Consider the following 21,876-nt stretch of genomic DNA (forward strand, 5'->3'; position numbering starts at 1 on the left):
CTTTGATTCATCGACGTGATTAATGAGTTTAAATGGAAATGAAGTAATTAAGAAAGACTTTCGACTAATACGGCGATACCACGTTCAAGTTTGTAATCGCTTCCACGAATCGTCGTACGATTCGTTTTACATACCAAGAAAAACTATTAACATAATTAACGAGAACTCAGTTACTTACTTACCGATGGATTTCCTCTTATCGTTGATCAACAAGATGTCCCTAAAATGGATAACGTAATAACGTCTACAAAGTGAATTTTTCTTTTATTAACGTTATACACTTAATTCTTAATCGAATCTACGAGAGCAAAAAATATGCCGAAATATGCATGGGTTTATATAAGGGATGTGTGTACAACACACGTGCTCTTCACACTCGATCGCATTTAATCTCGTGTCTACGATCAAATATTTATACGTATTTATGTAAAATCATTCGGATAAATTAACCTTCGATTATTGGTTCGAATATTGATGACGTGCTTCTCGTGAAACCAAGATTAAAAAAAAAAAAAAAAGAAATGAAAAAAAAAACATTTTCGAATATCTCAACGCGAACACCTTTCGAAATTCTTTCTTTGATTCCTCTTGCGACTGTTGGCTGTTTCCTCTTATTTCGATCGTCGACACGGCCGTTCGATGATCTCATTCAACTTGACGTCTCTTCCATTAGTGACTAATACTTCAAGTACTTCTGTCATCGGCAAGGCTGAATACCGATTATTTCTGAAAAAGAAATTAAAGAAAGCTGGCGTATGTATGTGCAAGAAACCCGATTGCCTTTCGTTAAATATCGTTTGTCACCACGTAAGCAGGACACTCACGTTTCGAACTTACGTTAAAAACTTACGACTCTCTCGATTATGTCCTCGGCGGCGTTTACTTTGGGAGGCCTCGCGGGTATACCTTTCTTCGGCTCGCGTTCCATCTTATGAATCATCTTATAGACACTCGAGTTCATCAGATGATCGTAATTCGGTAGATTTGTCTTTTCGTATTTCTTAAAGTTTACCCTGCACGTAAATGGAAACATAGCGAATTAATTGAAAGCTTCGCGTAAAAGTGTATAATTAGTCGGTAATTAGCGACCTCCATTACCCAAGTGCTTTCCCGCGAATAACTTCCGCTTGAGAGGATAATACTTCGGCTATCATCTCGTCGTTGAAGAAATCGTTTGGACATCTCCATCTACGACCAAACGTGAGTTCCAATTGTTTAGCCTGGGGCCAGAGATCTTGCGAATGTTTTCTCCCTTTCCTGTACTAAAAATGTAACGAGTGAATTAGAAAGTGAGTTAGAAAACAAATTCTTTTACACGTACGCGGACACAAATAGAAGAGACGATGGAATACAATATATCGAAGACGTTCCAAGGTTGCACGTGCGACACGGGGAAATAAGATATTATAATCTATCCTAGATTATTTTTAACCTAAGAAGACTTAAATCCAATTGGAAAACGTTAAGTACGATACGAAGGGATATAGTTCGACAACAAGGTATCACTTTCAAACATTATTACTGAAACGTTTGAATGGTGAACGTGGTATGAAATGCATGGGGAGAAAAAAAAAAAAAAAGAAAAAAAAAGAAATGTTGGACGGTGTGTTCTCCAACGTTTAAATACAAAAAAAGAAAAGATAATGAAAACCATTCCAGTGAAACTTCGCAATATCCCTCATTCGTATACCTGCAACTCCTGAATAACTTGATCTTTCGGTGACAGGTTTGGATCTGGTTCAAAACTACCTATAATGGTGCATAAGAAGGTATAATAACTATTTCCTCGTTCTTTCACGTAATCACGGACGCTTCGTTGATAATAGATTAATAATAATAGCAACTAGATCTATAATGATTGAATAAATGATTAGGTGCCATATAACGATAGATATTTACCATAGGAAGGCGTTGGACTAGCTGTTCTCGATCTCATAACTTTGGTTTCGTACGAAACAACGAATTTCTTGACCCTACTACCTTCGTCGTCGCTACTTCTTATAGAGATCGTACCATCCAATTCTCTCGTTTCGGTTTCTTGTTCTTCATCGTCAGTAGTTTCTATTATCCGTGGTGGTTCTTGCGACATGGCGGTCGATGGTCGTTCGGATCGCGAAGTTTCCACGTCATCCTCTTCTTTGATATCTTCCACTACCGGTAATTCTTCTTTACTTTCTCGAGGACACTGCTTTGCAGCGACGATTTCATCTTCTGAAAATACACACTTTCGTCAATAATAGAAAGCGAGTAATATATCCCTGGAGATTTCAATGACAAAATTCTTATGACGAATGGCGCTTCCTCAAAGATTCGAAAGTAAACAAAAAAAAAAAAAAAAAAAAAAAAAAGAAAAAAAAAAGAAAAAAAGAAAAAAAGAAAAAACAGAAAAAAAAGAAAGAAAAGAAATGAAAAGCGAGAAGCTTGAATATATTTATATTATAACATAAGGCACATAAATAAACAAGACGAAAATAGCCTTCTAGAAGGATCGAGCGCGAATATCACGAAATTTCATTTCCAACAAGACTTATAAACATGCTTACAACCAAAACTCATGACGGATCGATCATCTTGGTTACAACCCACTTCCTACCAACGACGATCTCGTTTACCGACAAGTTTACCACTCGAGATCTTTTAATCACGATCCAGAATGAGCTTGGACGATTTGGCAATGGAAGTCGTATTCGCGAATCGCGCGTAGGCGCCGGCTCGTTTGGCTGGCGTTCAGAAATCTCGTTCATCGGCTTGGAAAGTGAGGAAAATCGATCAAGGCTGATTTTCACCTGACGATCCACGACGGCTACCGGCGGTGCTGCCGCCGTTTTGAACCCCGCTCAGCTCCATGATCATCCTCAGTTGCTCCGACACGACCCTAAGGTGATTCTCGATCTCGCTCGGCAATTGCTTCAGGGCGAGCAACTGACTCTGCACGTTCTCCAGTTGTTTTTCGAGGTTGATCTCTGTCCTCACGAGCTCCTTGATCTTCTCCCGATCGACCTTGCTCGCCACTTCAGCCATCTGTCTCTCGATACCGGCGAGAATTGGTTCCTCCCTCCTATCCTTCTCCTCCTCCTTCTCCTCCTCCTTCTCCTTCTCCTCTTTTCTTTCCTCCCTTTGTTCCTCCTTCTTTTCTGGCTTTTCTACTTCAACCTCGACAGTTTTCCTCTCGACCGATTGTCGAAGATCCTCAAGACTAACGTTCGGATCCTTTCCCTCGATAGTAACTTCCTCGATCTTCTCGGTTACCACGTCCTGCGTTCTCTCGATCACTTCCAATTTCGATTCCGGACGCGAATCTGGTGTCTTGGCTCCGCTCGATCTCCCAGTTAGATCTGGAGTTGCTGCCGGTGTCGTTGCCTAAATAGAAGAATTTCTATTTTCCAATACCAAAGAGTATTTTTGATCTCGTAGCGTGCAATAACAAATCGAACCTGTGCAAGAGGTTGAACACGAAGATGCCATTTATCTTTAACAAAGTAAATAGATCTAAAAACGATCAAATTCTATACGATCACTTTGTCATTTTTCATTTTTAAAAAGTACAATGATAAAAAATACGATATGTTTGATAGATCCTTCATTATTTTACCTCTTGCAAGCATGCTCTCTATCTGACTTATATCTTTGATTAATAAATAAAGAACACGGTTACGACACGACTCACAATCTCATTTATTAATTGACCCAGTTGGCAATTAGTATTCGATCTAATTCGAACGATCGAATGCTAATCGTATTACATCTGGAAATGTGCGTTTTTGTGTGAGGTCTGCGCAATGTTCGATCTATTTGTGTCGGTGTATATGTGTGTATGTATTTTTAGTAACATCGACGAGGAGAACGCATAGACATGCAAACATGACGATTATTAAACTGGATTGACGATTTATTTGTAATTGATATATTTCATTATTAGGTTAAAGGGAAACAGAAACGCACGTTTCGAGATACATCGATATAGTCCTACTGTTTTACACTCGCACCGATCTTTTTTTTACGATCACTTTTTGTTTTGTTCCATTTAACCCGAGAGAACGAATACACTTAAATCCTAATTTAAATCAATTAATTTTCAAAAAGCGAAATGCAAACGTATCAATTAAAATGCATTTACAGGAATTCTTAAATAAGCCTGTGCGACTCGAAATATGATCTACGAAACGCAAATATCGAAAATTTATTTTCGATTTAAAACATACAACATTCCGATTATAATGCTTCGCCCTAACTAAACGACAAAATTAACCGACCGATTAAAAAGCCCACGTTTAATATTTCTTTGGACGAATTTGTTACGACCAAAACGAAAAGGATACAGGCTAGAGCAAGATCAAAGAAATTCGATTGCATTGAAAACGAAAATAGAAAGCGTACGGGACGGGATCTAAATGATTTTTCAAAAGGATCTTATTTGTACATGTATAACAAAACGACGGACGCACAGGGAACGAAAGTGTAAGCTACGAGTCTGGTAAAATCGACGCCTATGTGATTGGTCAGACCCTTGTAAAGTACGGTAGGCACGAAGGACAACCTTCGGGCTTCGTAATCGGCTTCACGAACGATCTTTTCGTCGCACGTCTTCAAGCTGTCATCGGAGAAACGAGCGCCATTGTCAAGGCCGCAGAGTCGAGCGAGCAAACCGAGCCAGCCGTTGGATTCCATAGGGGAGTCGACCTTGACGACCTTGGACGATCTCGATAGTCTCCTGCCACCACGATGAAACACCTCGGCCGAGACGAACTCGCCGGTGGACCGTAAGAACTTGGAAAATCCTCCTTCTTCCTCCTCGTAGGAGATCGAATTCGAGAGAGATACTTCAAGGTCGTCGTTCGTTGGCCGACCTTCGCGCCAACCGAGTATCTTCGAGGTCATCTTCTCGGCCAGGTTGCCGAGAATCTCGAGATTACGTACGATCGCACGTTCACCGTAGTGAGCGCGATCGTAGGAGCATCTTCTCGAACGAGCTTTAACCGAGACATCGAGCTGTCCGTCGGCAACTTCCGACGATCGACGTTTCGTTGATTCGATAAGACCCGTCAGCGTCGAAGTAAGCGTCGAAACTATAGCGGAGGAGTCTTGTCGAGCTAAGCAACGCTCCAAGTAATGACCCTTGACCTTGATCAAACTCGAGCGTCGTCTAGCACCCTGTCTAATCTCTCTCCCGTTACTGCCAATAAAGAATCTTCCTAAATCTACGCGAATAGAAATCTCTTTGATAAGTTCGATCAATCGTCGTACGTCTTTCGCAAGAACGCGCTCAAAATATCGAGCTTTAGGACATAAACGTCGTTTTTGCATTTTCGCGGTGTTCCTTCTCTCAACGAACTCCCCTCTAAGAGAATTCGCCGTCAGGAGTCGCTCGGCGTATCGAGGCTTGCTGAACCTTCTTCCCTTCGTAATATCGTTTCTTTTAGCGAAGAAAACCTTAAACATCGATTTGAACCAGATGTCCTCCCGTTCGAGATAAGTCTCGATGTAACGGCCCCTCCTTCTTATCCGTCCGAACGTCCCATTGGGAGAAGATTTTCCCAGAATAAGTTCGAGAAGATAGGCGAGAGTGACTCTGTCGGAATCCTTACGATATCCGAGGAGAGATCTCTCGAAGTAACGAGCTCTCGTGTAGAGACGCTTTGGCTTGATCGTCGATCGACGAAGAGTTAAGGAAGGAAGACACGTGGGAGGATTCGGATTAGTAGTCAAGGTTTTAACGGAAACGAGATCGAGAGTAGGCTCTTCAATGGGATCTGGGAAATCGTTAGATCGGATCGAATGTCGTAGAAGTTTAGGGACATCGATCTCGTGGACGGCCGTCCCAATTTCGTTAGATTCTTCGTTAGATTCCTCGGGGGCGTACATCTTTACCTCGGACGTTGGTTCAGGCGTGTCGAGGCTTCCAGGTGGTATCAGACCCTTCTCCACCAAACGTGCTATCACGCTCTTCTTCGACTGCTTCTTTATTACTACTCTGTACGGTTCTCCCTCCGATGGTTCGCGAGGTTTAGCCTTCGGTATAGGTCGATCCGGCTTCTTTAAAAAGGTCGAAATGTGATGACGTTCCTCTACGTCCGGTGGTGGAGCTGCGGCGATGTGTTGAAGCTCCTCCAAGACCTTCGAACTTTTCAACACTGTAGCGCGAGGCTTGGGCTTATTGAAGTTCACCCTGTTGATTCATTCAAATCGATCTCTCCTATATATACGAATCTTTTTTCCAAATCTCTCAATCAATATTACACACGATTTACCCTAATACTCCCTTATCGGGAAGCAATTCTTCCTCTTCGAGAATCAATTGGGCGATCTCCTCGTCGGTGAGATTCTGATTCGGTATAATCTCGCTGTTGGCGTCCTTCGGCTTGTCCGGCAATTCCTCAACCTTATCCGGGGTCGGTAAACGTTCGATCACTACCTCGTGCTTCTCCAAAATCGTATCTTCCGACAGAATTTTCTCCGGGAAAACTGGTGGCAAATCTGCGAGCTATGACAGAAGAATTTAACGCTCCGATTCGAATCGATGAATCCGATCGATTCTTCTTTATTCTTTCTTTTCTTTTCTTTTCTTTTCTTTTTTTTTTTTGTTCTTACGAATGAAACAAGAGAAAAAATCCAACGAGTTAACTCACCGAAATATTATACGGGACAATGTTCTCGTCGGGTATAGCCTCGAGAGCCTTACGAGCTTCTTCCTCCCTACAACGAGAAAAAAAAAAAGAACGAAGAGAAATGATATCGTGTTTCAGCTTATTAAAATCTCATACTTTTCGACTTACAGCTAGCTCCTTAAAATACACGGTTAGCCGATATTAAATTTTGTTTATTCGTTCTCGTGTGATCCCGAGCGCGAACCAAAGGGTAATGAAGAATCGGTAGAGAAGGAGGGGTGACGCGAGTGCGGTATGAAAAGCCAGTAATAAAATTACCAGCGACCAATGATAAACAGATTTCATTCTGGGTCACCTATTTATAAGTGGTTGCAATACATTGCCACACGTAGACTCTTGTACGCACCGGGATATTCTGGCTACGTTGGATTATATATAAAGTCAGAGAGAGAGTGACAAGCGTGCGTGCACTTTGACTCGTTTTTCCAGACTCGTGGCTGCTAGCTTGCTATCCGTAAGATATTCTTTAGTACGCACATGTATACCATAACTAAGTTGTTGTTGTTGTTGTTGTTGTTGTTGTTATTTCATCGACCGAGAAGATAGTTCTTCATTATTATGGATTTCGGGGTGACAAAAGTAAAAAAAAAAAATGTGATTGTCAAGTTTTATCGCGTCGACGTCGAACGTATCGATAAAGTCTCGCGAAGATACTTACCTTTGTACACCAAGAACGAAATTGTTGCCTGCCAGTTTGAGAGCCTCGTGTGCTTGTCCATGCGTCAAACTGCTGATCGGTTGATCGTTTAATCTTACCACGACATCGCCCACTTTTATACCCATACATTCTGCAAGACTCCCTTCGTTAACCTGCAAATGGAACGGCCAAAATTTATCGAATCCGAGAGAGTCTTAAATTCGATTAATTGACGTAAATGTTACGGATAGAAATATACGGGGTCGTATATGCTCGTGATCGTCCATTGAACTCTAATTAACGTCAGGATCGGTGTAAACCTTACTAAAACTTGGCATCACTTTTGGATGACACTTTTGGCTCGAAATAACATTAAATGCCAAAGCCATTCGATCGTATTTAAACGATCAATCGTGTTTTACTTAACAAATTTGTTATCGTTAATCATAAAATACGTACTTTGATGACCGTCAATGGCTGTGGAAAATCGCTGCCACCCGCTAATCGAAAGCCCCATGGTGTGTTATCGAATTTTGTAAATTTTATGTTAATCGCCATGCTGATCTACATCTGAAATTACGTTTAATATGTTAGATTAGTATCCGTTAGTTAACTACTCTACAAAAGCATTGCCCACGTCCCATAAAACATAAGATGGAAATTATATGACATCGTTAAAACGAAATCAACAACAAATAATTCATGCGAAAGGAAGTCAAGGAGGAATCTCTATTTTTAATCATCGATCTTTCCTTCTTCCTGTTTACTATGAACGAGCGCGTAGGAGGATTCAGAGAGATATATAAGAGTAAACAGGAGTACAAATTTTTCGACGAATACTAATGGTATCTTTTATTTCAAATTTATATCTAATTAATAATTAATAATGCGATAGAATGAAAATTCTTTATTTTCTTATTTTCAAAATGGAGAAAGAATTAATTCGATTAGTTCGCGATCGTTTTACCGAGAAAAATTATTTGTACTTTTTAATGTATCTCGCTGGTTGCACGCTAAAAGGAAAAGCCTGGTCGACCTTTCGCCGGCTGACTCGACCAATTCGTCTTATGTACGCGGAAATAGACGTAAGTAAGCGCGAATGTAGTCGTCATTAGTATAAGTGCGAGATAAATGAGACACACGGCAATTGTTGGTCATTATTCATATTACACAAAACATTCTCTTTATGTACCTGCTATGTATGCCTGAACTTATTTTGCATAATCCCCTGCAAGAGTCTTCTAAATAAAGACATTTAATCACGGTCGTTTATATGTTTCTTTGCTATTACACCTTACCCTAATATTATTTTTTTTTTTTATTTTGTTTTATTTTTATTTTCTCTCTAAATTTGATCGATCGTTTCTACACACACGATCGGGGAGAATGTGTTTTCTTTATTATCACGTTTGGACCTACGAGTTTAATCTACGTCAGGTTGAAGAAAGCTATTTTACGTTCCAAGTCAACGGCCCCTTTTTCATCCTACACGGCTGATTCTTCTTTCGATACTCTCATAAATCTCAAACACGAGCGTTCGAACTGTGTTATTCCTTGAAACGATGATCCTAAAACTGCACGATATCTTAAGAATGTTTCACAGCGTCCAGAATCGACAACGTCACGTGAAGACATCCCATCCCTTCCCTTATGCCTTACGTAAGCTTCGCAATATTGTTTGCCACACGTGAGTTATCATTCTTCCGATATAATTCACGAAAGAGGGTGTACATATACGAGAGAGTAAAAGAGAGACAGAGAGAGAGAGAGAGAGAGAGAGAGCTATAGATGATAAGTACTTGCCAGAAAGAAAAGATTAAGAGTGCAAGCGAGAGCACACTGACAAGATAACGTTGATCACTGCATTCGAAGACGATCGGAATCGTGAAAGCAAAGTGAAAAAGGTAGAAATGTGAATTTTCTTCGTTCAGCGCGAAGCAACGAAACGCAACGAAACGCAACGAAACGCGCCCGGGCAACGGCCCGGCTTGAGCAGTCCACCGAAACGGTGTCACGACGAGCTTTGCCAGAAGGCTCGATCACCGACGCTCGACTTACAAGACGCAAATACACGGCTCCTCCGTGTCCCGTCGTGCTTTCCGATGGCTCGATCTATTTACTGATCGATCTATTTCAATTTGAGCTTCGATTTCCGCGACAAGTTAAGCTTCGGTAACGCTTCGGTAACGCTTCGGTAACGCTTCGGTAACGCTTCGGTAATGCGGCCCTTATGTTTCTTCCTCTTCTTCGGCTTCCTCCTATTTTCTTCTTCCCTTTCCTCTTCCTCTCTCTCTCTCTCTCTCTCTCTCTTATCTTCCGCGTTCCTCCTTATACTTATACTTCCTCCTTATATTAACTCTACTTCCTTTTTATATTTCAACGAGCCTCTACTTACGCTGAGAATTTCTCTCGAGCGTAGAAGAAACGAGACGTGAGAGATCGTCTCCTCGTGTCGATTCTAACGAAGTTTCGATCCGTTTGCCAGAGTATATTTATGAGCGTGGGCGAGAGTAGGGATACGTGAAATATATTTGTAACGTAGAAGAGAGAGAGAGAGAGAGAGAGAGAGAGAGAGAGAGAGAGAGAGAGAGAGAGAGGGAGGGAGGGATGGTACGTAAGACTCTTTTTAACTTCATCAGACCATTAAAGATTATACTATACGATAACAGAACGTATCATAGTCGTTCCGCTCGCCAGATGATAGAATCATATCTTATCGTCTTCTCTTTATTTAATGCCATTGCTTTCGGAATACACACATCATTTAAAACATAAGATATACAAGGACATGGTCACAGCCATATATTGCTTGCAGGACCCTTCCTGAACCCTGCGGATTTTTACTTAACTGGTATAAGGTACTGAGAAATACGTACTTAGCAAAGAATATCAGTCGCAAGACGCTTTAGTTCCTTAAAAAAGAGCTTTTTCACATGCTACCGAAAACTTTTCGACCCCTTGTCACCGACAACGAAACGACGACGACGCTTAAAACAAAAAAGACTAGTCCGAATAAAGTGGTCAGAACTCTGCACCATTGCCGATTCCTTTTCGCTTTCGCAATTGCTCGACCCAAACGTTCGGCACGCGTGACGTCCAACGTGAAATCCAAATCACCGATGAATCCTCTCGTGTTGTGATGATTCCAGGCACCTTTCGTCGACGGCACGACTATCCCTTCGTTCGAGGAACCACCGTCGCTACACTCCAACTGCTGAAACATCGCTCTTTACGCGTTGGTTACATTGACGATAGTTTTTATACAGAAAAAAAAAAAAAAGAAAAAAAAAAGAAATGGCTACAATTGGATATCGAGCAACTAACTAACTTCGACAACAATTCTGTTTCCACAGAAACGCGCTCGTGTTAAACCATCAGTTACAACAAAATAATTGCAAAAAAGAAAGAACCGGTCGTATAAAGATACGAAAACTCGTTCATTAAAATGATAATTGGAACGTCGGAAAGATTAGCAATTTTAAATTCATTAATCTCGATATCAAACCTATACGAACTCACCATCGTGTATTCTGGTTCATCAGAAACAAGACCATTTCGATTTTGATTTAAACCGTCTAGTCCAACGATCGCCTGTTTCTCACTATCTCCGATCTGAACACTGGTACAAGTACCTTGTTTCCTTCTAGATTGCTGAGTCGAGTCTTTAAAGCATTTACAGGTACACAAACCCAATGGTTTTTGACAATGAATCTCCATACTTGAAGACGACTTCTTTTCCAATTCCGGCCTAGTCTTTTTGCATCTCGATGATTCGACGTTTCTATTAGATGGGTCGCAGGTACACCTAGACGTTGACCAAGCCGAATTATAGAATCTACGGGTGCTACCGTAAACTTTCGAATTCACCGGATTTACCCTCGTCGATGACGAGGAAGACGAGTGTTTCGTACGACTTTGAAGCGACGACGAATCCTTTCCGGTTGACTGTGACGAATTTTTACTGCTCAAAATTGACGAAGTGTTCTTTCCGTCATTCAACCATGCTGGATTGTGACGTACGTACTCATAAATACTACTCTTTTTCAGATTTATCCCCTGAGCCACGGTTTTCGATATATTTTGTAAAATCTCTTCGGGTGTCATCGTCGTCTCACCTTCTATAACGGAGTTCAATGTCCTTGATATTTCTAAAAGAATCTCGCGCGCTGACGTTCCCGTCGGTCGGCCGTAATTCCAATCGTAGCACGAATAAGTGTACGTACAACCGCATCCGCAACACGTGTACATTCCTATAAGACAAGAAATAATTTATAAAACATCTAATCGTTAATATTTATGCTTACATTGACACATATTAAACGAATAGAGTTACTAACTATCGTATTCGGTTTTGCCGTCATCGCGGATATAGAATTCTTGTGGTACACTGGTAAAGACAGACGGCCATATGGGACGTGGAATTGCTTCGCCCTCGTGTATCACTGCGAGACCTCCTCCGAATTGATCTTTCATCGTTTGCGGAGCAGTTGAACGAAAAATACTCTGACCAGGTACAGCAGACGCGTAACAGGAATAGGAACCTGCTGATAAAGGCGGCGAGTGGCTCGAGTAGCCCGAACTGGTCGAAGTTCTGCAACATCGTCTTGGATTATTTCGCGTAATCGTCGTCGTCGTCGTCGTTGTCGACGATCCTGCTACTAATCTTGATACTTCGGCATCCACCGAATCAGGTTCTACCCTAAAAAAAGGAATATAAAAGTTTTAATAGGGAATCCACTTGGAACTTTATCATGCGATCCAAAACGATCAAAACTTTACTTTCATTCTTTTTACATTCCTTCCGATAAGATAATTATAAATAAAGAAAAGAGAATAAAATATATTCTCACCATTCCACTTCGTGAAGATCGTTTCTAGGGACTGAATAAATGCTATCGGGGTTACAGGCGTACCGATCGTTCGGTAATTGCAGGGATGAAACGACGCCGTCTAGACTGATCCGGTTCCCAGTTGAGACTGTCAAGGCCGTTGCGATTGCGGCACCGGTACGGACTTTCTCGCGTTCGAGCATCCCCTGATACGGTCCAACAGTTTAACCTGAGACTCAAACGGCTCGTTATAAGACGGATTAATTATTAATTCCTGCCGGTTAACGCGAGGAAAACGAGATAAAGGACGTAAAGACAAAAAAGAAAAGTACGTATCTATGCACTATGAGAATCATTTAGCGGAATTGCTTATTTAAAAGGTCATCGGTAATCTTTACAGAAGACTCATTAGATTTACCCTGAGCGATGAAAAAAAAAAAAAAAGGTCTAATAGATCGTATCTCTAGAATGAGAAACCTCATGACCATTTAATAACGTTCCTTATGAGAAATTGATAATCTTCCCGTACGTCCTTGAAACATTTAGCGGTGAATTTTGCGAAGCTCGTTACGTCAGCTTTCGAGCGGTGCCGCGTAATTTACGCAAGGTCGCCATTACGTCCTCCACAAGTTGAATCCTCTCTAGAAGAGTATTTCGTGAAAGTCGGGAGATCGTACCCCGATGGTTCGTGGCCGATAACAATGCTACCGCATGGGTTCGATGCTGGTTCGTCCAGGGCGAGTAACCACCGCGGCATGCTCTTTTAGAACGACCTACCGTCGTCTTTGTAACGCACGATTCTTCTCTCTTCTGTCATCACCGACATCGCAACATTTTTCTTCCTTCCTCTCGACGTTCGCACTTGTCCTCCTGCAAAATGAAATAACTCCGTTGGTCGTGGGTACGGTACGTTCGAAAGCAAAGTTCATTGCTGTTGCCATACTGAAAATAGTTTATAATTCCTATTTATAGCTTCGTTAACCGCATAATGATGGTCGTAGGAACGATCACGAGTCAGAGTTTTGTGGCTGCTCATAAAAGGCCAGCTGCACCGTGGCGTTTTAACCGAAAGACTACGACCGTATTGCACGTACGATTATTCAACAGTGACGCGAACAACTTTTGCGTGGTCGGACTTGGATTTTTCCGAGCAAAAGATAAACGACGCGAGTGTCGGCTTTCGATGTAAATCTTAATAACCTATCGAGATTAAATAACGTCTGTCGATCAAATAAATGATAAATTCGTAATCAAATTTCACTATGAGATCGACGTTCGTATTGAATACAAGCACGCTGGACCTTAGAGTTGAAAAATATTGATGTAAAGTCACTCGATGCTAACTTGTTTCCACATATGACTCTTATTACAATCAATTATTTTATTTTTCTTGTACGTACGTGTGCACTGATGACAGTCGACGCGTAAATATATACGAATGTCGATGCTCTTAGTCGGCGGCTTTTATACAGGATTTATTTTTCACGAGAAAAAATTCGATGACAAATGGACGATATATTTAAAAGAAGAAAAAAAGAAAAGAAAAGAAAAGAATAAATAAATTTGGATATACGAACGGTAGCACAAAACAATAACGACTAAAGCATATATCGGTTGATCATTGAGAACGCACAAAGCCGCACCGCATCCTCTAAACTCGTCAATGTAGCAACGCTATTATTTATGCTCGTGCTGACACACAATGATTAATCGTTGTAAAAGCGTGTATCACAAAGATCGTAGACCCCGTCTACGAGAAGCGGTAGTACAACATGAAAGAACAAACGCTTCTTACAATTAAAAGATCAAGAAACGATAATTCATCTCTGACAGAGATCGTTAAGACACTGTTTTCTTTTGTCTTAATCCACACTTTTATATATATATATATATCAGAGATTTGTCTTGCAATCAAAATGCTCATTAGATTCTTGCCTTTCTTTCGAGCAAAGCGTATCCGTTATTCGATGGTTTCGTTTCTCAGCAACTTTTTCGACGCATCTTTGACACTTAGAAAACAAAGAGAGACAGAGAGAGAGAGAGAAAGAGAGAGAGAGAGAGAAAGAGAGAGAGAGAGAGAGAAAAATAAAGAAAAATTCTCTCAGGCTGAGATTTTTTCCTTTTCGTCAGAACGTGCGAAGATATTTTTCTTGATCGCGTTAACGAGCAAAGAAAGTAAGTAGAGAGAAAAGATCACGCGTCGTGACTCGTCGTTGGTAGATAGAACGCGAGGTATGATTTGTGATCGATGATCCAGCTGAATTCCGACGAGTCGCTCCTACCGGTCTTCGGCTCCTTTACCTTCTCCTCCTCTTCCTCCCCTCTTTTTTAATTCCTCCTCCTTTGTCTTGGCAACTTCGTAGGTGTCGTAATGGCTCACGGCACATCCATACGCGTCGTGACATCGCGAGCGAGCGAACGAACGAAGGAGATTATCGTATTCTCACCTCGTCGATTCCCCCATCCTCTTCTTGCCTTCTCAACCATGTTATAAACAGACACCTAAGCCAATGGCGTAATCGTAAACTAGGGAGAAAAAGAGAACTCGAGAGACCATCGTAAGTTCTCTCTCTCTCTCTCTCTCTCTCTCTCTCTCTCTCTCTTGCTCTCTCTGTTTCTCACTTTAGCTCTCTCGATATATCTATTTTGCAAGAGGCTTTTCAGAAGGCGGGAAATATTTATTGCAAACACGATATAACGCATATTACTCGTTCTATTTTGCAAGAATCGATTTATACGTCCTCCTTCGTCGAGGATTAGATCAATTATATGTGTAATATGTGTAGAACACGTAACACATCTAACAAAGATCGAGAACACGTAATCTCGTGATTATCTTCGTTCTACATCTTCGACAGGACTTTTGTAAAAAAAGATGAATAATTAACGGCTCTAATACAACGTGATACCTTTAATCGCGAATCAAAGACGATAATTAAATCGAATCGATCGGCAATAATGTGGATTGGATTGATGGAGACTCGTTCTCCTCGTAAACTCCGTAGTGTCCTATAGATTTGTGTCATTGAGTCCACGCCGAAAGTATCTTTCACCCAAATATTTATCGATGCGGGCAGATGATCCGCGATTCAAGGTCGCTTTCACATTCGTCATGTTCACGCAAGAAATTGGACAGCGCGAAGGTACGAGCGCGTTCGCGTTCGCGTTCACGTTACGTTATCCGGGACGTTCCATATAAGCTGACACGAATACAAAATATCGCCTCCTTTTTCTTAATGTTTTACTCTCGAACGAAAAACCCACGATAAAGCTCGGAACTTGCTTTGGTCGGAATCGTATATAGAAATAAGTATGAGAGTGTATGTAGGTATCGTCGATCGAACGATCGAAATAAAAAAAAGCAAAAGCAAAAAAAAAAAAAAAAAAAAGGAAAAGAAAAACATCTCAATGGCTCTTCGTCGTATCTACGACAAAATTGCAAGAGAATTCGAAGAAAGAATTATTTTTCAATGTAATCGACGTCGCGATAGCGCATATTCCAAGTCTTTTAGCGAGTTGCATCGATAGAATATTCCTACGCCTCCGTCGTAAATCAAGGCACAAGAGAGTCGCAAAAGTCGCACGATCTCTTGGGATATGTAAATACATTTATGGTGAAATTCCAACAACGTACCAACGTTGGTCTCCATTCTACTCGTGGATAAAATCCTTCGTTATTTTCCTCCTGTCTCTCTGGGAAAAATCTTTTTCCCCTTTCGCGCCTCTACCCCTCTTCGACGAATCTCAGGAATATAAATCTAGAATACGTCGATCCCACGCATCTATCTGTACGAGGGTTTATACGACGCGTATCTTTCGCCCGTTTTACTCCCCTCTCGTAGCACCGTTTCTTTTTATCTTCTCGACGGCAGAAAATTTTCGACCTCGTAACGCTTTCTTTAATGGCCCAGATAAACACGATCCGATTCGTCGTTCTTCTTCCGTAAATTTCTTTCTATTCTTGCGAAATTCATGTATTCTGTTGATCGATCGATCGATCGATCGATCGATAAATAGATGGATAGATAGTTTCGAGTATCTATCGTTTACTTGAATTCCGATCAAGAGTACGTAACGGTACGATACGATTAATGAGAGTAATCGAATGGAACGATGAACGAAAAGTAAAGAGTCTTACGCCATTATCGTTCTTTCTAGTTCATATATAATACATATAGTAGTACAATAAAAGTGGAGGAGTAGGCGAACGATACATAGTCCAATTAGCTAGTAGCGTTGATCAACGTACACGCTGTGCGGCGGCCGACACTCCGCATTCCGCCACTTCCAGCCGACCACTTTCACGTCGGCACCGTCCTGTCGGGCCCGCTCCTCGATGTTTACGTATTACACACGGTGCACCCTGGAATGTCGATCGACAAACAGTTACAAAAGCCGAACGAGAGACGATCGAGACTACGATCAAGATCTTGATCTGGACGTTGATCGAACACGAAAGATTTTAACAATTTCCTGCCGCCGTTTCTTTCCCTTCGATTCTATTTCATACGTATTTCCATAAAATCCGTAAAGTTCCTATCGACTAATTCTCAAGTTAGAACGCTAGTTAGAATATAGAACGCTGTATAGTTCTCATGGCCAATATCCTTCAACGAGTTTCAAACGAGTTTACAACGAGACACACCATCGCACTCGTGCCAACGAGTGTTATTACATCCATGATAATTGTCGTTATGAGTGTTATAAAACAGCTGTGCCCCTTTATCTTACGTTAAAATAACTTCAAACGTACTTCGAGAAATAAGAACGAAAGAGAATACGCGAGATCGAAGGTATCGAGTATCGATACGTAGGCGCTAAGAAGTCGTATAGGAAGATCGCAAAACGGGTCCACGAAACACAGCCGCGAAAAAATATTTGACTCGGGGACTTTCACTCGGGCAACAGTACCGTCGCGAGAAAACACGTCTCCCCTGTTTCGTCGCTAAAGGAAAGAGAATATCTTTCTTCCTTTCTTATACTCTTTGTAATAAATCGAACAAAAGAGAGAATGAAAAAGAGAGAATTCACCTCGGGCTGCTGGTGCGGTCGCTGGACCCAAAAAGATCCACGCGACCACTTTCACGGGCATCGAAAGTTTTAACGCGCGATTGTGATTTCTAATCGAGCTAATCATCGAACCGAAAAATTTCCATTCGAATTTCTTTCTAATTTCTATTATCGAATGTTACCTCAATGCTTTTTTATGTTCCTTTATTTTATTCGATCTATTTATCCTTGTTAAAATCTTTCGATAATAAATTACTATTAATGAAATTCCGATGTTTTTCTAAGTCAATCGACGAAAGAACCCAGGATTTTTCTTCACAGAGAAAGTATTAAAAAATTGACAATTGCTTCGCAACTCTATAAATGTTAAGAATACGCACGCTTCAGGTTCGAGGCATCGATTACGTCAGTATAATGTAAAGGATATATCTTCCCTCGTCGTCGTCGTCGTCGTCGTCGTCGTCGTCGTCGTCGTCGTCGTCGTCGTCGTCATAGTAGTAGTAGTAATAATAGTAGTAGTAGTACGTTTTTATAATACGAATGAACATGTAATCGCTCTACGTGCTTTCGCTACATGCTTTCGCTACGTGCTTAGCGAGTCAAGAAGGAACGACAGGAAAGTTTAACGAATCAATCGTAATTAACAACAGCGAATGTAAAAAATACTTAATGAATTTGCAAAAATACTTTTCGGGAAATGGATCTTTTGATTAATCGAGAAAGATCATATGTGTTTCCTTAATATCAATGGTAATTATTTTACGGTTTGCGTTCACGTGAAACTCGAAAGCGAATTCACGAAGCTTCGTAGAAAAATGATAATTCGTTGGTTGAAAGTTTGATCATCTCTCTATATATATTTTTTGAAAGTATATGTATATATATATATGTACAAAGAATAAAAACATTCGACAGCTATCACTCTCATTCACAATAATTGTAGAAAGTCTTCCGTTCGTACGTTGATAGTTGCTTAAAATTTCACGCATTCTAGAGATGACATCCTTATATCGTTCATACCGATGGCTAATCCAATCTTAGAAAGTATAAACCGCAAAGATTCAACCTACTTTTTAGTATATATATATATGTATATATATATATACATATATACATAAATTTCGAATGATATTTTAAACTAGACATTGCAAAACTATATCTTCTTTAAGTGTCTTCCGGTTATGTCAATTATTTTTCGAAAATGAAATATCTCATCGTATACTTTCTAGTATCAAATCAAAAGAAACATCGATGATTATGATATTATACATCCTCGCTTCCTTACAATCACCGGAAATCTAAATCTATACTAAATCAAATACGCCTAGAAAGAAAATTCTTATTTATTATCAATACTTTAGAACGTAATACAGAAGATAGGACGTAATTTTAATCGTTTTATGGCATGCAACATGCAAGATAAGTTGCAATGATTAAACTCGAAACTCTTCCTCGAAGGAAAAACTTTCTTCTAAGCGAACTAATTTTATACATAAAATTAAATGTTTATAATTGAAATAATATTTTTGATATTACTCGAATTGATATTAGAACGATTGTTTCTTTAAACAAAAGAAAAGGGACTGGGTTTATCAGAAGATATATAAAGATAGACGTATAATGACAAAATTCGATGATGAGGATAATCGAGAAAAAGAGAGAAAGAGAGAGAGAGAGAGAGAGAGAGAAAGAGAAAGAAATTGAGAAAGATACAAATGAGGCACAGAGAACGACCCTGACTTTTTGACCCAAAGCACGGGAGCTCGAAAGAAGATTCATTGATCGTAAGGCGCCGTTATAATAAACCTCATGTTTCGACTCTAACGTGTATATATATTATAGGAATATATATATAGGTATAGATTACCAAGGAGTACGAGTAGCTATCTGCTTCTTGTAATTTCGTAACCCTCGATGTCATCGTGACAAGGAGGGTCATCGTTTCGAAAATTATTCATTCCGTTCCTATTTCGTCCTTCAAATTCTTCCTCTTATCCTTATCAGTCATATGTATTTCATTTTGCGTCTTTCACTTTCTCTAAGTCTTTCTTTCCTTTCCCTTACATTTAGATTCATATGAGTGACCTTGTGCAATGGCTCATCCGGTGAAATTAAAAGTTATTATTTCGATATACCTTTGAAATGATGGTTATAATAATGAGAGAGAGATTTTTATTCGACTCTGCTATCTCTGTACGAACGAAAGAATCTATTTTATAGATAGAATGTGTTATGTTATCCTGTAGGTTTTAACCGGTGGCTAGAAATAGCTTGACCATTGGGCGATCAAAAGTAGAAAACGAGAACTTGGAAGAAGAAACGAACCGCGTTACTTAATACCGAAGAAAAACCTGTCCCATGTTTCACATAGAAAAACTAAGTTACGGCATACTATAGTTGTATCGATAAGTGGCATCCGTGTCTTCTTACGACGTCATGCACGAAAACTTTCAATTATAGAAATGCGACCTCTCAAACCGTACCAAACAATACCAATACAAATAATCTTTCTGAATGAGGCAATATCTATATCTATGCAATGAACGAAATGAAACGAAGGTCTGTTGATTTTCGATGAATCAACCATCTAAATTTCGAGTGGTTATTTTCAGCGTCGCTTCGTATCAAATAAAAAAAAAAAAAAGAAAGAAAAAAAAAAGATCTTTTGAAATAATTAAAATTCACTCGCCTCTTCGTAATGACCTTTCAAAGATCTCGAAATACCTCTAAACAGTTTATCTCTCAATGAATTACGATCCACTACCTTCATAATATCTCGCTCTTTAATCTTGCAAATTATCGCGCTCAGCGAACCCTGAATATTCTACGTAAGTAGGTACGTGTATAGACTGAACGAAAGGGAGAGTCGTGAAAATGAAATTGACTTCGTTCGATTGGTCTTAAAATTATGACTGAATAAGTAGTCAAGATTACGATTTGCACGGTCAGTGCTTACCAATGGAGTAAATCGATATGTCTTTGACTCATATAAATAATGTTACCGTGGTAAGGAAAGGATATGTTGCAAAGTAACATTTCGTTCTACAGTTTCTATGGAAAAAGAAATTTCAAATTAGCCGCGCTATATTGAAATAGCATGAAAAGAATACTTTACTTTATCTATTAATTATTATATAAATCATTTGCAAATACGATCCTTTGGCCGTAATAAAAATAAATGTGGTAATGATTTAAAATTTCTATTCGGTACGTCTATGTTTGAATTGTTATGTTAGTTTTAATAATTACTTAGAGTTTAATTACCTCCATAACAATCGTTAACGTACAACAATAAAGCAATACTTATTCGGAATATTTCTTGTTAAATCCTAATTTAGAAAACCTTTTTTAATTCGAAAGTTACTAAACCGATAACATTACGTTTTGTTCTTATACCAATCTCAATTTGTTCCTTCTTCGAAAACTACTTCGCGACCGGTTACATTCGATGAAACTGATGCAAGCGATAAACCGGCCAACTCCATGCTTTACCATAAATGCATTGCTCTTTCTCTCGCACGCAATTAAGAAATTAATCCGACGCAATCGTTTTTTTATTATATTATCATTTTTCTGTGTTACGTATGCCTCGAAATATTTTGAAAATTAACATTTGACTAAATATCGAGCGAAGAAGACTCTTAATATTGGGAAGAGATTGAGTGTATCGGAATAAACAAACGTTTATAAATAAAATGCAATAGACCTGAAAATTAAAAAAAATATCAAGAAGAGTTAAATAAAATTGTAAAAGAAAAAAAAAAGAAAAAAGAAAAAATAATAAATACAAATGAAAGAAAATGAAACGAAAATGTCTATTTATAATCTTATTATACACCTACCTATCTACCTACGACAGACCCTTTCGATAATCTTCCCTGTATGGAGGAGGATGTTGGCCGCTTCGAAGACAGAAACTTTCACGCACGTACCAGAACGCGCCTGTTACATTAACGAGATGCTGCACTCGCGATCTCCTAAAAGAAACTGAAAGTTCTGTTTCTTAGTAACGCGAACCTGGCCCACAAACTACTCGCGAGTTTACCCACGACTAGTCGCATGTGCGCGCGACCATTCGCTCGTTCATACGTGAGGCGACCTTCTTGTGCGATTCACGATTGCAATTTCCTTTCCTATCTCTATATCATAGATTTTCACATATAATAAACTACGGTAATAAGAATTAATTACCATTCGAATAAGTTGATAATTTCAAGATATGTTTCTACGAAAAACGTACTGTAATAAATATAATTAATTGACTCGTTGTATTGTTTGATTTTATTATGAAATTCTTTGCTTTTTTACACATTTTTCTTTTTCTTTTTTTTTTTTTTTTTTTTTTAATTATAATTATCATTATTTTTTCGATTATATCATTCAATTTATTATGAAAACAAAAAGAAATAAAAAATTATAGCTAGCAAAGAATTTCCATAATAGCATCCAAATTCTTGGCATTAGACCAATGGATATACATACTTATTTTCTTTTTTATGTATTAATAGGACTTTTACTATACTTTCTAAGAGATTTTGGTACTTTGCAAGAAGTTGGTACACGAAACTCTTCTGATGTCATACAACTACTTACAAAAGAATATCTGTGAAATAAAAACAAATGTATGATCATTAGATATCTATATCACATAGTTTCAAATTATGAAAAAGATAAGAAGCATAATTGTGCTTGACATTTACCTATCATTTTGTAGTCTTCGTATATCCATAGAGGC

General features: G+C 39.3%; 2 protein-coding genes across 8 annotated transcripts; both read right to left on the bottom strand.

Moving 5' to 3' along the window:
- Nucleotides 1-245: 245 nt before the first annotated feature.
- On the bottom strand, nt 246-9,354 carry LOC124949837. The gene is made up of 13 exons (XM_047495568.1): nt 9,106-9,354; nt 7,762-7,872; nt 7,324-7,475; nt 6,627-6,693; nt 6,249-6,481; nt 4,414-6,166; nt 3,435-3,506; nt 2,787-3,360; nt 1,900-2,211; nt 1,691-1,749; nt 1,099-1,262; nt 838-1,013; nt 246-726 (listed from the first exon to the last, which is right to left on the bottom strand). The coding sequence occupies exons 2-12, from the start codon at nt 7,858-7,860 to the stop codon at nt 839-841; spliced, it is 3,660 nt and encodes a 1,219-aa protein (XP_047351524.1). The 5' UTR covers nt 7,861-7,872; nt 9,106-9,354; the 3' UTR covers nt 246-726; nt 838.
- A 659-nt stretch (nt 9,355-10,013) lies between these two features.
- Nucleotides 10,014-21,826, bottom strand: LOC124949620. 7 transcript variants are annotated; one of them, XM_047494989.1, is made up of 6 exons: nt 20,984-21,825; nt 12,909-13,001; nt 12,153-12,337; nt 11,640-12,001; nt 10,822-11,552; nt 10,014-10,516 (listed from the first exon to the last, which is right to left on the bottom strand). In XM_047494989.1, exons 3-6 carry the CDS (start codon nt 12,332-12,334, stop codon nt 10,232-10,234), a joined length of 1,560 nt encoding a protein of 519 aa, XP_047350945.1. In that variant the 5' UTR covers nt 12,335-12,337; nt 12,909-13,001; nt 20,984-21,825; the 3' UTR covers nt 10,014-10,231. The 7 variants fall into 7 exon arrangements, with proteins under 7 accessions (XP_047350945.1, XP_047350946.1, XP_047350943.1 ...); XM_047494990.1 differs by having other exon boundaries at nt 12,153-12,360; XM_047494987.1 differs by having other exon boundaries at nt 12,809-13,001.
- Between the last annotated feature and the right edge of the window lie 50 nt (nt 21,827-21,876).

Source organism: Vespa velutina, chromosome 6 (assembly GCF_912470025.1).
Source record: "Vespa velutina chromosome 6, iVesVel2.1, whole genome shotgun sequence".
NCBI classification, from domain to species: domain Eukaryota; kingdom Metazoa; phylum Arthropoda; class Insecta; order Hymenoptera; family Vespidae; genus Vespa; species Vespa velutina.

Excerpts from the sequence above, each read along its gene's own strand:
- LOC124949837 (XM_047495568.1), bottom strand. The coding sequence starts at position 7,860 with ATGGCGATTAACATAAAATTTACAAAATTCGATAACACACCATGGGGC. Across the intron at positions 6,482-6,626 it reads TTGTCCCGTATAATATTTCG|CTCGCAGATTTGCCACCAGT; the intron begins GTGAGTTAACTC and ends CTTCTGTCATAG. Across the intron at positions 3,361-3,434 it reads GTGTTCAACCTCTTGCACAG|GCAACGACACCGGCAGCAAC; the intron begins GTTCGATTTGTT and ends TCTTCTATTTAG.
- LOC124949620 (XM_047494989.1), bottom strand. The coding sequence starts at position 12,334 with ATGCTCGAACGCGAGAAAGTCCGTACCGGTGCCGCAATCGCAACGGCC. Across the intron at positions 12,002-12,152 it reads GATCTTCACGAAGTGGAATG|GGTAGAACCTGATTCGGTGG; the intron begins GTGAGAATATAT and ends TCCTTTTTTTAG. Across the intron at positions 11,553-11,639 it reads CGGCAAAACCGAATACGATA|GAATGTACACGTGTTGCGGA; the intron begins GTTAGTAACTCT and ends CTTGTCTTATAG.